This window comes from Rhinopithecus bieti, unplaced genomic scaffold (genome assembly GCF_001698545.2).
Source record: "Rhinopithecus bieti isolate Rb0 unplaced genomic scaffold, ASM169854v2 scaffold_26532, whole genome shotgun sequence".
NCBI lineage: Eukaryota > Metazoa > Chordata > Mammalia > Primates > Cercopithecidae > Rhinopithecus > Rhinopithecus bieti.
The window spans coordinates 2555938-2568484 of NW_016812934.1; the positions used below are offsets into that span (position 1 = coordinate 2555938).

General features: G+C 37.5%; 1 protein-coding gene across 1 annotated transcript in view; it reads left to right on the forward strand.

Annotated features, from left to right (window-relative positions):
• Positions 1-12547, forward strand: part of CDH17 (cadherin 17) — an 84511-nt gene that overhangs the window by 28578 nt on the left and 43386 nt on the right. Inside the window, exons 4-7 of the mRNA XM_017847371.1 lie at positions 6820-6954; positions 7863-8001; positions 10275-10433; positions 10539-10738. Of these exons, the coding sequence (XP_017702860.1) occupies positions 6820-6954; positions 7863-8001; positions 10275-10433; positions 10539-10738 (633 nt within the window). The remainder of the gene's footprint in view (positions 1-6819; positions 6955-7862; positions 8002-10274; positions 10434-10538; positions 10739-12547) is intronic.

A 12547-nucleotide genomic window follows, 5' to 3' on the forward strand; every position in this document is an offset into this window, starting at 1 on the left:
TTTTTTTTTTTTTTCATTTATGGCTATAATGAATAATGCTGCTATGGCTATTCATTCATGTACAACTTTTTATGAGTACATGTTTTCGATTCTCTTGGATGCACATACACTCAGTAGTGGGACTGGTGGGTCAAAGTTAATTCTGTTTAAACTTTTTTTTTTTTTTTTTTAAACCCTTCAAAGTACTTTATTTTTTTATTTTTTTTTTATTTTTTATTTATTATACTTTAAGTTCTAGGGTACATGTGCATAACGTGCAGGTTTGTACATATGTATACTTATGCCATGTTGGTGTGCTGCACCCATCAACTCGTCAGCACCCATCAATTCATCATTTATGTCATGTATAACTCCCCAATGCAATCCCTCCCTCCTCTCCCCTCCCCCCTCCCCCTGTTTAAACTTTTGAGAAACCACAAACTGTTCTTCAAAGCAGCTGAACCATTTTACATTTTCACCAGCAATGTATGAGTTCCTATTTCTCCATATCCTTAGCACTTGTTATTATCTGTCTTTTTTTTTTTATTATAGCTATCCTAGTGGTTGTGAAGTGGTATTTCTTTGTGGTTTTGGTTTATATTTTCCTAATGACTGATGTTGAGTATCTTTTCATGTGGTAATTGACTATTCATATATCTTCTTTGGAGAAATATCTATTCAAATCCTTTGCCTATTTTTAATCAGGTTATCTTTTTATTGTTGTAAGAATTCTTTACATATTCCATATACAAGTTCTCCCTTATCAGATATGATTTGCTGCAAGTATTTTCTTACATTCTATTAGTTATCTTTTCACTTTCTTGGTAGTGTCCTTTGAAGCACAAATGCTTTGAATTTCGATGAAGTTCAATTTATTTTGTTATTGTTATTTGTACTTTTGACGTTATATGTAAGAAACCATTGCCTCATTCAGGGTCGTAAAGATTTATGTCTCTGCTTTCTTCTCAAAGTTTTACAGTTTTATTTATTCTATTTAGGTCTTTGATCCATCTTGAGTTAGTTTTGTGTATGGTATAGCGTAAGGGTCCAACTTCATTCTTTTGCATGTGGATATCCAGTTGTTCTAGCACCATTTATTGAAAACATGATTCTTTCCCGCACTGAATTATTTTAGCATCCTCGTCAGAAATCAATTGAATTGTTTCTGGACTCCCACTTTGATTCCATTGATCTATATATGTTTATGCCAGTACTGCATTATCTGGAACTATACCTTTGTAGTTAATTTTGAAATTAGAGAATGTTAGGTCTTCCTACTTTGTTGTTGGCTATTCTGAGTTCCCTGTATTTCCGTATGAATTTTAGGATCAGCCTGTAAATTCTACAAACAAGGCAGCTGTAATTTTGATAGGGATTGTATTGAATCAGTAGATAAACTTGGGAACTATTGCCATCTTAACAGCATTAGATTTTTAAATCTGTAAATATGATGTGTCTTTCCATTTATTTATAACTTGTTTAATTTCTTTCAACAGTGTTTTGTAGTTTCCATTTTATAAGCCTCGTATTTCTTTGCTTAAGTTTATTCTGAGATATGTTATTCTTTTTGTTGTGATTGTAAATGGAATTTTAAAAATATCATTTTTGGGCTGGGCGCCCTGGCTCTTGCCTCTAATCCCAGCACTTTGGGAGGCCGAGGCGGGCGGATCACGAGGTTAGGAGATCAAGAACATCCTGGCTAATACGGTGAAACCCTGACTCTACTGAAAAATACAAAAAACTAGCCGGGCGTGGTGGCGGGCGCCTGTAGTCCCAGGTAGTCGGGAGGCTGAGGCAGGAGAATGGCGTGAACCCGGGAGGCGGAGCTTGCAGTGAGCCGAGATTGCGCCACTGCACTCCAGCCTGGGCGACAGAGCGAAACTCCGTTCCCCCCTCCCCCGCCAAAAAAAATCGTTTTTGGGTTGCTCTTTGCTAATGGATAGAAAGATTGATTTTTGTTTATTGACCTTTTATTGTGAAACCTTATAATACTTGTTTATTAGCTGTAACAGTGTTTTTAGGTTCCTTAGAATTTTCCCTATATAAAATCATGGCATCTGTGAACAGTGATAGTTTTACTTTTTTATTTCCAATCTTTATGCCTTTTATTTCTTGTTCTTGCCTAATTCCCCTTGCTACAATCTCTAGTATAATGTTAAATAGAAGTGGCAAGATTGAGTATCCTTATCTTGTTTCTGATCTTATGGGGAAAGCTTTCAGTCTTTCACCTTTAAGTACAGTGTTAGCTGTGGGGCTTACTTAGGTGTCCTTTATTAGACTGAGAAGTCACCTTGTATTCCTGGTGTGTTGAGTGTTTTTATCACGAAAGTATGATGGATTTTGTCAAATGATTTTCTGCCTCTGTTGAAATACGTGGTTTTTCTCCTTGATTCCATCAATATGGGGTATTACATTAATTGACCCTCATATATTGAACCAGCTTTGTATTCTGGGATAATTTCCACTTGGTAATGATATATAATACTTTTCATATGTTGTTGGATTCAGTTTGCTAGTATTTCATTGAAAAATTTTGTGTCTACATTCAAAAGAGATACTGGTATGAAGTTTTCTTGCATTGACTTTTTTCTGGTTTGGGTATCAGGATATTGGCCTCATAGAATGAATTGAATAAGTGTTCCTTACTCTTCTAGTTTTGGAGGAATTTCTGAAGGTTTGGTGTTAATTGTTCTTTACATATTAGGTACATATTCTTTACATACTAGGTACATATTCACTAGGGAAGCCATCTGGTTCTGGGCATTTTTTGTGTGTGGAAGGTTTTTGATTACTAATGCAGTCTCTTGTTATAGTTCTATTCAGATTTTCTATGTGTTCTTGAATCAGTTTTAGTAGTTTTTGTTTGTCTAGAAATTTGTCCATTTCATCTAGGTTGTCTAATTTGTGGGAAAACAATTGCTCACAATATTCTCTTTAATACTTTCCGTTTCTATAAGGTTAGTCGTGGTGTGTCCTGTTATATTCCTGATTCTAGTTATTTTCACCTTACCTCATTTTTCTGTCAGTCCAGCCAAAAATTTTTCACTTTTGTGGATCTTTTCAAATAATCAACTCTGGTTTTGTTGACTTTTCTCCTGTGCTCTTATATTCTCCATTTCATTAATTTCCACTCTGATCTTTATTATTTTCTTCTGCTTGCTTTGCTATTCTTCTTTTTCTTGTTTTTTTAAAGTAGAAGATTAGGTTATTTTGGGATTTCACCTTTTTTAAGTAGAAACATTTACAGCAATAGATTTTCCTCCTAGTACTGCTTTATCCGCATCCCATAAGATTTGGCATGCTGTGTTTCTTTTTGTTTTCAGTTATATCAAAGTATTTTCTAATTTCCCTTTTGATTTCTTCTTTGACCTTTGGTTTTTAGAGTATATTGTTATTTCCACATATTTGTGATTTTCCCAAATTTCCTTATATTATTTTTAATTTTATTCAAGTGTCAAATACTTTGTATAACTTCAATCCCTTTAAATTTATTGAGACTTGCTTATGGTCTAACATATAACCTATCCTGGAGAATGTTCCATGTGATTAGCTTTTGTTGGGTGGAGTGTTGGGTGTCTGTTAGCTTCTAATTGGTTTACAGTATTGTTCAAGTCTTCTATTTCCTTATTGATATTCTATTCTATTATTTAAAGTGAAGTCTTGAAATCTTCAATTATTACTGTTGAGTTATTTAATTTCCTTTCCATTCTGCCAGCTTTTCTTGTGTTTTGAGGTTCATTGATAGGTGCATCATATATGTTTATAATTGCTATGGTTTCTTGATAGATTGACACTTATATCATTATAGAATATCCTTTTTTGTCTCTGAAAATTTTGTCTTAAAGTATGTTTTGTCTGATAGTAGTATAGGCTAATTTTATTCTCATTTTGAAGGATAGTTTTGTTGGATTTACAATTCTTTCTTGGCTACTCTTTTTCTTTCAGCACTTTGAATGTGTCATTCCACTGCCTTTTGATCTCCATGGAAAATCAGCTGTTAATTTTATCACTTTGCATGTGATGAGTCTATGCACTTTTAAGATTCTCTATCTTTCAAATATATATGATGTGACTACGTTTGGATTTCTTTGAGTTTATTCTATTTGGAGTTCCTTGTGATTGTTGGATATATAGATTCATGTTTTTCTTAAATTTGTGAAGTTTTGGGTCATTCTATCTTCAAATAATCTTTCTTCCCCCTTTTTCCTTTCCTTCTGGAACTTTTATTATGCGTGTGTTTGTCTGCTTGACGGTGTTCCCACATGAATAAAAATGGGAATCTATTCATTTTTATTCATTTTTTTCTTTCTGTAATCTCTATTAATCTATTTTCAAGTTTACAAATTCTTCCTTCTGCTAGCTCAAATCTGCTTTTGAACACCCTCTTATGAATTTTTACTTTCAGTTATCATCCTTGTCAACTGTAGAATTTCTAATTTAAAAATTTCTATTTTAATATTCTTTATCTGATGAGACATTGTTTTAAGCTTTAATTCTTTAGAGATGATTTCCTTTAGTTTTGAATCTATCTAAAATAGATTTTAAAATATTTAGTAAATCCAACATCTGGGCTTCCTCAGGGACAGTTTCTGTTGACTTAACTTTTAATATTTTTGTACATTTCATAATTTGAAAACTGAACATTTAATGTGATGTGGCAACTCTAGAAATCATATATCTTTCTTTTCCTGGAGTTGGTTGTTGATGCTGTTTGTTTGCTTAGTGACTTTCCTTAATGAATTCTATAAAGTCTGTATTCTTTGTCATGTCTGGCCACTGAAGTCTCTGCTCAGTTAGCTTAGTGTTCAGCTAATGACTAGATAGAGATTTCCTTAAATGTCTTAAGCCAGTAAGTCTCCTGGCTTTTACCAAGGGGCACTGTGTGCATGTTGGGACACAACCTTCAACTATGTGACAGGCAGTTTACAACTCTGCCTTCGCCTTTACTTTCTGCTTATGCAGAGCCTCCAAGTCAGCCAGAGGTGACGGATAGGTCCTTCTCAGGTCTTTCCCAGGCATGCATGCAGCCCTGCTCATGATAGTGGCCTTGTAGATTGCCAGGAATATATTAGAGATTTTCAAAGCCCCATATGGACATCTCATTTCCCAGCTTTCCCTTTTAAGTGTTTTGGTCAGCTGCTTTCAACTGTTATCACAGCCTGAGGCCTCTGCAATGTTGAACAATTGCTGATGGTTGTTTTCAACAAATGCCCCAGGGGAAAAATTGTGTGTAGTGTGTGAATTCTGAGTCTGGTCAAATGAAGATAAGCCTTATAAGTAGGTGTTCCCAGGAAAATGCCAACAGGATAGCTAATGATAGTTCTCTGGTGATGGAGATTTTCGGAAGCTACAAATGCTTCTCATCCTCTCCATGGTACTGTGGTGTGAGGCTGTTGCTCTCAAGGCTACTTCAGGTCTTAGGAAAGGACCATGGGATTAGGGTGCATTAAAACACCACAAAGCTTGGTTCTCGCTGATATTTAGTAGTTTTTTTGTTTGTTTGTTTGTTTGTTTGTTTTTTAATAAACATTCCTTGGATTTTGCAAGCATCTGGTTAATTTCACATATTCTGAAAAAACGATATTTACAATTTTTGCCAGTGTTCTCGTTGCTTTTATGGAGGAGCAGTTTTCTGCAGGCCCTTACTCCACCTTTCTCACTGATGTCCAGGTCTTTTTCTTAAAGCACAAAATAGCAACATGTTCATTTATTATATAAACAATATAATATCAACAAACAAACATGCACAAAAACTTTTTAACTTATAATCTTACCCATTTAACACATCAACTGTTCTTGTATTTTAAATTCCATTTCTTACCTACTGACATGAATTCTTTTGGTACTGTTACAGTCTAGATTTACTCTCAAATTTACTTCTGTTACTTTACATCACTGTTTCTTATGTTTCTTCATAATTTGTAGAATGAATATTTTAATGATTAATATTCTGTCAAGGTCATGTGCCATAATAATTTCACTGTCCTTTTTATGATCCTTTAGGAGTTTGCAACCTTACTGGTGTTATAAATAAAGTTACTTACATTACAAGCATGTACTTGTTTGAAAAAATATTTCCTTAGGGTAGATTCTGTATAGTAATGTTTGCTACCAAAGGCTATAAACATTTTATGCCTCAAGTTATTTCTAAAAGGATTATAGGAATTTATATTTCCATCAACAATGTTTCTTTATATTGATACTAACATTGATATTTTTTTTAATTTAATAAAATATATAAAAGTATATTAAAACTTAAGGTTGATCAACTTTTATGTTTTCTCAGTTTTATGTGAATTTTCTGTTGTTGTGGTCTTAAAAGTGATATAGCCATATCTATAAATATGGTGGTCAGTATTTTCTTCACTTCTGAAAAATAGATTATCATACAGCATTTGGATTAAGTTGAAGCCACTTATAAATTGTTTTCCTTAACATTAAGATGTCTATTAATCTTTTCATGATTTTTAGAAGTGCTAAATGACATATTTTATCCTAGCAAGAAATCTACCCTTTTAATGCCTCTTAGAAGCTAGTAATGTCATAGATTTCAGATATTACCAAAAAGTCCCTTTTAACCTCAGCTATAATTTAAAGCATCAGTGACTTTTGTCAATGTATTGAATAATAGTATACAGTTTCTTGAGGAAAATGTATGTTGAATGTTACACAGTTATTGTGCAAACAAACTTTTAGAAGGTACTACTTTAAAAGTTGAGGATTTCTTATTTGGTAATTGAACCAATGAAAATTTTACCTAAAATTGGTGACTTTCTACAAATTCCACAACATTGTTTTTTCCCTTACAACCTAATCTGTTGTTTTTGCTTTTTTCCCCAGTTTAAGGCCAATCCTCCTGCTGTGACTTTTGAATTAACTGGGGAGACAGACAACATATTCAAGATAGAACGGGAGGGACTTCTGTATTACACCAGAACCTTGGACAGGGAAACAAGATCCACACACAATCTCCAGGTAAACTGAGACCAGGTGAAGGGATCTAACTCCAACCTCTGCGAGCACCCTTTGTTCTGGAAGTATCACTGGCATCTTCCTCCCTTGCATAGAATCCAGTTACAACTTTCCTTACATTAATGGCACACTTTGCAATCCTTATATGTCCCATTTCTTACCAACTACAGAGAGGTGTGGCAAACATATCCTTTTCCTTAGGCTTTTTAACCAGAGTAACCCCACTTACATTGCCAGCACCCTCTGATGGCATTACTTATCCAAGTAAGACCATGCTTAGGTACTTGGATCAAAAGTCAGCACATCTGTGATACTTCACTGGTATCTGCCTGCGGCTCTTGCATTTGCTTGGGACACATGAAGAAGGCTGCATCGGCGCTAGGATGGAGCTACTTCGGGCATTGGAAGAAGCAGAAGGAACCAATAGCCAGAAGCTGACTAAAAAGATCCTTCTCCCTCTCTTTCTCCTTTAGTTTTCACTGTTGGTATCTAAATACCTAGGAAAGGCAGAGAGCTAACTATGGAAAAAAGAGTGAGATAAAAGCTTTCTGTCTGGTATTTCTGTGGCAGGCCTTGCAGGTTGACCACCATAATGGCTCTGGAAGAGAACCCGACACTTTCATATTCTTGGGGGTCGCAGTGCTCTTGTTTCATGGACTCCAGCCATCCAGAATAGATGCATGTTCAGTGTCCAAAACACCCTGCTGATTGAAAGTCACCGTCATTATTAGTCAGGCTTAACTGATACAACCCCTATTTTAGCAGCTCCCAATTTGGGCTTTTGTGAGTTCTTTCTGTCCTACAGTCACCAGGCCATTGGTTCTTTGAGTTCTAATTTCCTTCAAATGATTTTTGGGCATGTGACATGAAGTTCAGTCTCACCAACATGGTTTCCTTTTCCTCAACATCAGGTTGCAACCCTGGATGCTAATGGAGCTATAGTGGAGGGTCCAGTCCCCATCACCATAGAAGTGAAAGACGTCAATGACAATCGACCCACGTTTCTCCAGTCAAAGTACGAAGCCTCAGTAAGGCAGAACTCTCGCCCAGGTAACAGGCAGGGGCCAGAGACATTTATGGAAAGATGGAAGGGTGTCAGGTGGAAGGGGCAGACTTGTGTGGCTAACAGCTGCAGCTGTCACTCAATAAGCACTATCTTACCCACATTTCATACTGATCTGGGAGTTGTTTGACTATCTCTATTGCTCCAGAGCACTGTCTCTCAATGTCTCAGCACAGCACTATGTATTGACATCTTGGGTCTGATCATTCTTTTTTTGGTCAGATGCTATTCTGTGCCTTGTAGGATGATTGGCAGCATCCCCCTGACCTCTATCCACTATGTGCCCCCTGCCAAGTTGTGACAATAAAAATGTCTCCAGGCTTTGCCAAATGTCCTCTGGTGGGTGGAGGGCACAAAATCCCAGCACTTTGGGAGGCCAAGGTGGGAAGATCACTTGAGCCAGGAATTTGAGACCAGCCTGGGCAACAAAGTGAGATCCTGTCTCTACAAAAAATAAGAAAGTTTGCTAGGTGTGGTGGTGCACGCCTGTAGTCCCAGCTACTTGGGAGGCTGAGGTGGCACAATCACTTGAGCCCAGGAGATTGAGGCTGTAGTAAGTCATGATCACACTATTGCACTTGGTCTGTGCAACAGATGAGATTCTGTCTCAAAAATTACCCCAGTTGAAAACACTTTTCTAGGGTGATCTTTAAGATACTTCAGAGCTCTAGAACACTCTAGAAAGGTGAGCTTACTCCCTTGTATCTTCTCAGGAACCTCCATTGATATTGTCAATGGTGGTTTCCAGCTCTTTTTTTCTCTTACATCCCATCTATGGCTCAGCCCTTCTCTATGCTACATTGACCTTCTACCTTTCACTTCCACAAGAGCTCTTCATTAAGGAGTGAGTGTGTCCAGCAGGCGCCTAGAAAGGAGCATCACCTCATAAGAGTTGCACAAAACATAAAGGAATATTAGACTTCAGAGTCTCAGAAATATAGTTATAGCTATCAACATTTACTGTATTAGAAAATTTAAAGATATTCATTTAAAATAATGCTAATCAAGACATGGGGCCGTTTGCATAATTCCACCATCAAGCTTCACTTCAAGTTACTTAATCTTTTCCTTCTCTTTCTTCAATGCCTGCCTCTGAGAATTCCGGGAAAAAATTCACTTCACTTTATTATGTGGAGTGATGTCCCTGTCCCTGAGGCTGCATACCAAAGACTCACACAGACTCTGCTAAATGTGAAGCCTCCAGGCCATACCTTTTCTATCTTCACTAATAGAATCTGCTAGAGAAGTGGCTCTCAAACTTTTTGGTTTCAGGACTTGTATATTCTCTTAAAATTTACTGAGGACTCCGAAGAACTTTTAGACATGTGGGTTATATCCAGTGGTGTCCTGGTAAAGGCTTAACAGCTATTTTTCTGGGGGGACAAAGCTCTGATTTGTAGAATTTTCCAATTTCCATGTTACAAATACTCCTACTATGGTCTGTTTCAAGTACCATGGCCTATTTCAAGTGACCATTGGTATTAATAATTGACACACAACATTTCTGAAAATTCAACAACTGAGTCTCATGAGGCGTCTCTATTATATCACTGGTTGTATCTATCAACATTTACTGTATTAGAAATTTTAAAAAATTATTAATTCATTTAAAATAACACTAATCAACATGTTTTAATGAAAATAATTGATTTTAAAGACAAAATAGTGAGAAAATGGCATTGCTTTAATCTTTGCAAATCTCTTTAATGTCTGGATTAATAGAAAACACTTGGATTCTCACGTCTTGTTTCTACATTCATTCTCTTGCCATGTGCTAGTTGAAGTATATGAAGGAAAATTAGCCTCACACAGATATGCAGTTGGACAAGAAAGGAATATTTTAATAGTATTTTCAGATAACTGGACACTCTTTAGTACTATACCCAAACTCAATAAATTGTGGTTTCTTAAAGATTAGTTGCAAAGTGAAATCAATATCAATACCATATTTTCCATTCTTTTACACTAAAAGTCATTAAATTATCTTGTACTTTAAATGGATCTTTTACACATACCTGACCTTTAGCTTTACAGAGTGCTTGAACAGTTTCAGGGACCCTTAGAGGTTCTTGGACCAGACCTTGAGAAACCTTATTTTAGGGAAGGGGAGTGGGATAAATATTTATTTCCCCACTGGTGTGAATTGTCATACCTTTCCCTATTATATCTCCACTTTTTACATGGAAGAAGTAGCTATGGTTGGTTTGGGTTTCAATTAATATCTTTTTTTTTTTTTTCCTGGTTACGTTTTGTTAAATAGGAAAGCCCTTTTTATACGTCAATGCCACAGACCTGGATGATCCGGCCACTCCCAATGGCCAGCTTTCTTACCAGATTGTCATCCAGCTTCCTATGATCAACGATGTCATGTATTTCCAGATCAACAACAAAACGGGAGCCATCTCTCTTACCCGAGAAGGTATGTTCAGGGGTGCCCTGGTAGGACTGTCTCAGTCAGAAAAAGGGAGTTGGGTCTGTCTCTTCCAGAGATGCTTCCTATTCCCTTCTCCCCTACTTCTTATAGGATCTCAGGAATTGAATCCTGCTAAGAATCCTTCCTATAATCTGGTGATCTCAGTGAAGGACATGGGAGGCCAGAGTGAGAATTCCTTCAGTGATACCACATCTGTGGATATCATAGTGACAGAAAATATTTGGAAAGCACCAGAACCCGTGGAGATGGTGGAAAACTCGACTGATCCTCACCCCATCAAAATCACTCAGGTAGTACCCAAGTCCAAGTAACACTGAGAGCCAACTAGAGAAATGGCTTCACTTTGTAGAGACCCACCATAAAGGTCTTCACTGATACCCTTATTAGATACATTTTTGCATAGCATGATTATAAAGCAAATGATATAGCCTCTGACCCCGAGTCACTGGACTTGACCATGCCTCATGGGCAGGAAATTTGGATGCAGATATTGTGTTAGGCAATTTTTGCATTGCTATAAAGAAATACCTGAGGTAGGTAATTCGTAAAGAAAAGTTTAATTGGCTCATGGTTTTGCAGGCTGTTCAAGCATGGCTCTGTCATTTGCTTCTGCTGAGGGTCTTGGGAAAATTACGATCACAGCAGAAAGCAAAGGGGGAGCAGGAGCATCACATGATGACAGTGGGAGCAAGAGAGTTAGGCGGGAGGTGCCACACACATTTAAGCACCAGGTCTCCTGTGAACTCAGAGTGAGAACTCACTTCATCACCTAGGGCATGGTGCTGAGCCATTCACGGGGGATCCGCCCCCATGATCCAATCACCTCCCACTGGGCCTCACCTCCAATACTGGGGGATTACATTTCAACATGAGATTTGGAGGGGAAAACATTCAAACTACATCAGATATATACTTTTGCTTTCAGAGAGAACTTCACTCACCCGTATCTTAAAAGTAGACAGCAGTGACGTTTGTTGTTCCGTGTTAGCAGTGTGGGATATGGCTGCCCTGCAGTGGGTCATATATGGTGCACATATTGTATGAATGAATATGGTTTGATTTGGGGGTTGCAAATAGTTTTGAAAGGCTGCTCATTCTTATTGTGGGAAAAATCTTGACCCAATAGACTTGTCCCATCATAGGCTGAGGGACAGAGATAGGACTGGCTAGGGGTAAAAGGATCATAGTAGGGAACCTTTCCCCTTGGAAACTCCCCACACCTGGCATTCTGTCTCCTGCGTGTGCCTCTCCCCTCTGTTCAGATGCTCCTACTTCCCCACCTCCGTGGCATGTGCTCTCACCCTGGGCCCCTTCCTACCTTAGCTCCCGGAAATTCACTCTGGACTCCACCCAGATTTGATATTTTCTGGAAGCCCAGGAAATTCCTCCACATGAAAGCTGTGGGTTAGTGGGAGATCCCTGGATTTGGAAGCAGATTAAGAAAATCATATTCCTGTTCCATTACTTAAATGACTGATCATAAACAAGTCATTTAACTATTCTGAGCCCCAGTGTCTCATCAATGAAATAGGGATAATACTTCAGTGTTTTGTGAAGATTAACTGTGATAGTATCTGTAAAAGTAGATAAAATTATTAGATATTAAAAGATATGAAGAAGTACTAGTCTGTAGTTCCCCTAAGTTTTTTTAATGCTACTATTGTTAAGGGGCCCTGGAATGGCCTATTCCATCATATTTATTGGGATGGGCCCAGGGACATTTATTTATTGAATGTTGAATTAATGAACTTCAACTTCAGGAGGGGAAAAAAAAGGAAGAACAGCAGGAAGAATTCTGATTTCCTAGTTAGAAAGAAAGCATGTCAACACTCATTACCATGAGGATTTCCGATTGGTGGCCTAGACTAAAGTCTTCATAGCTGTTATTCAAGTTACTCCCATAGGGATTTGTAAATGCTGCAAAGAACTCATGCTTAGTTGACTTGAGGCTGCCAAGAATACATTGTAGAGTGTCTACCCAATTTTCAGGCCTGGAAAAAATGCTCTGGGTGTTCTGAAACCCAAAAGGAGACAGGGAGAGGAGGAGGGAGGGAGGGTGGGAGGAAGGAAGGGGGGAGGAGAGGGAGAAGGGGGAAGGG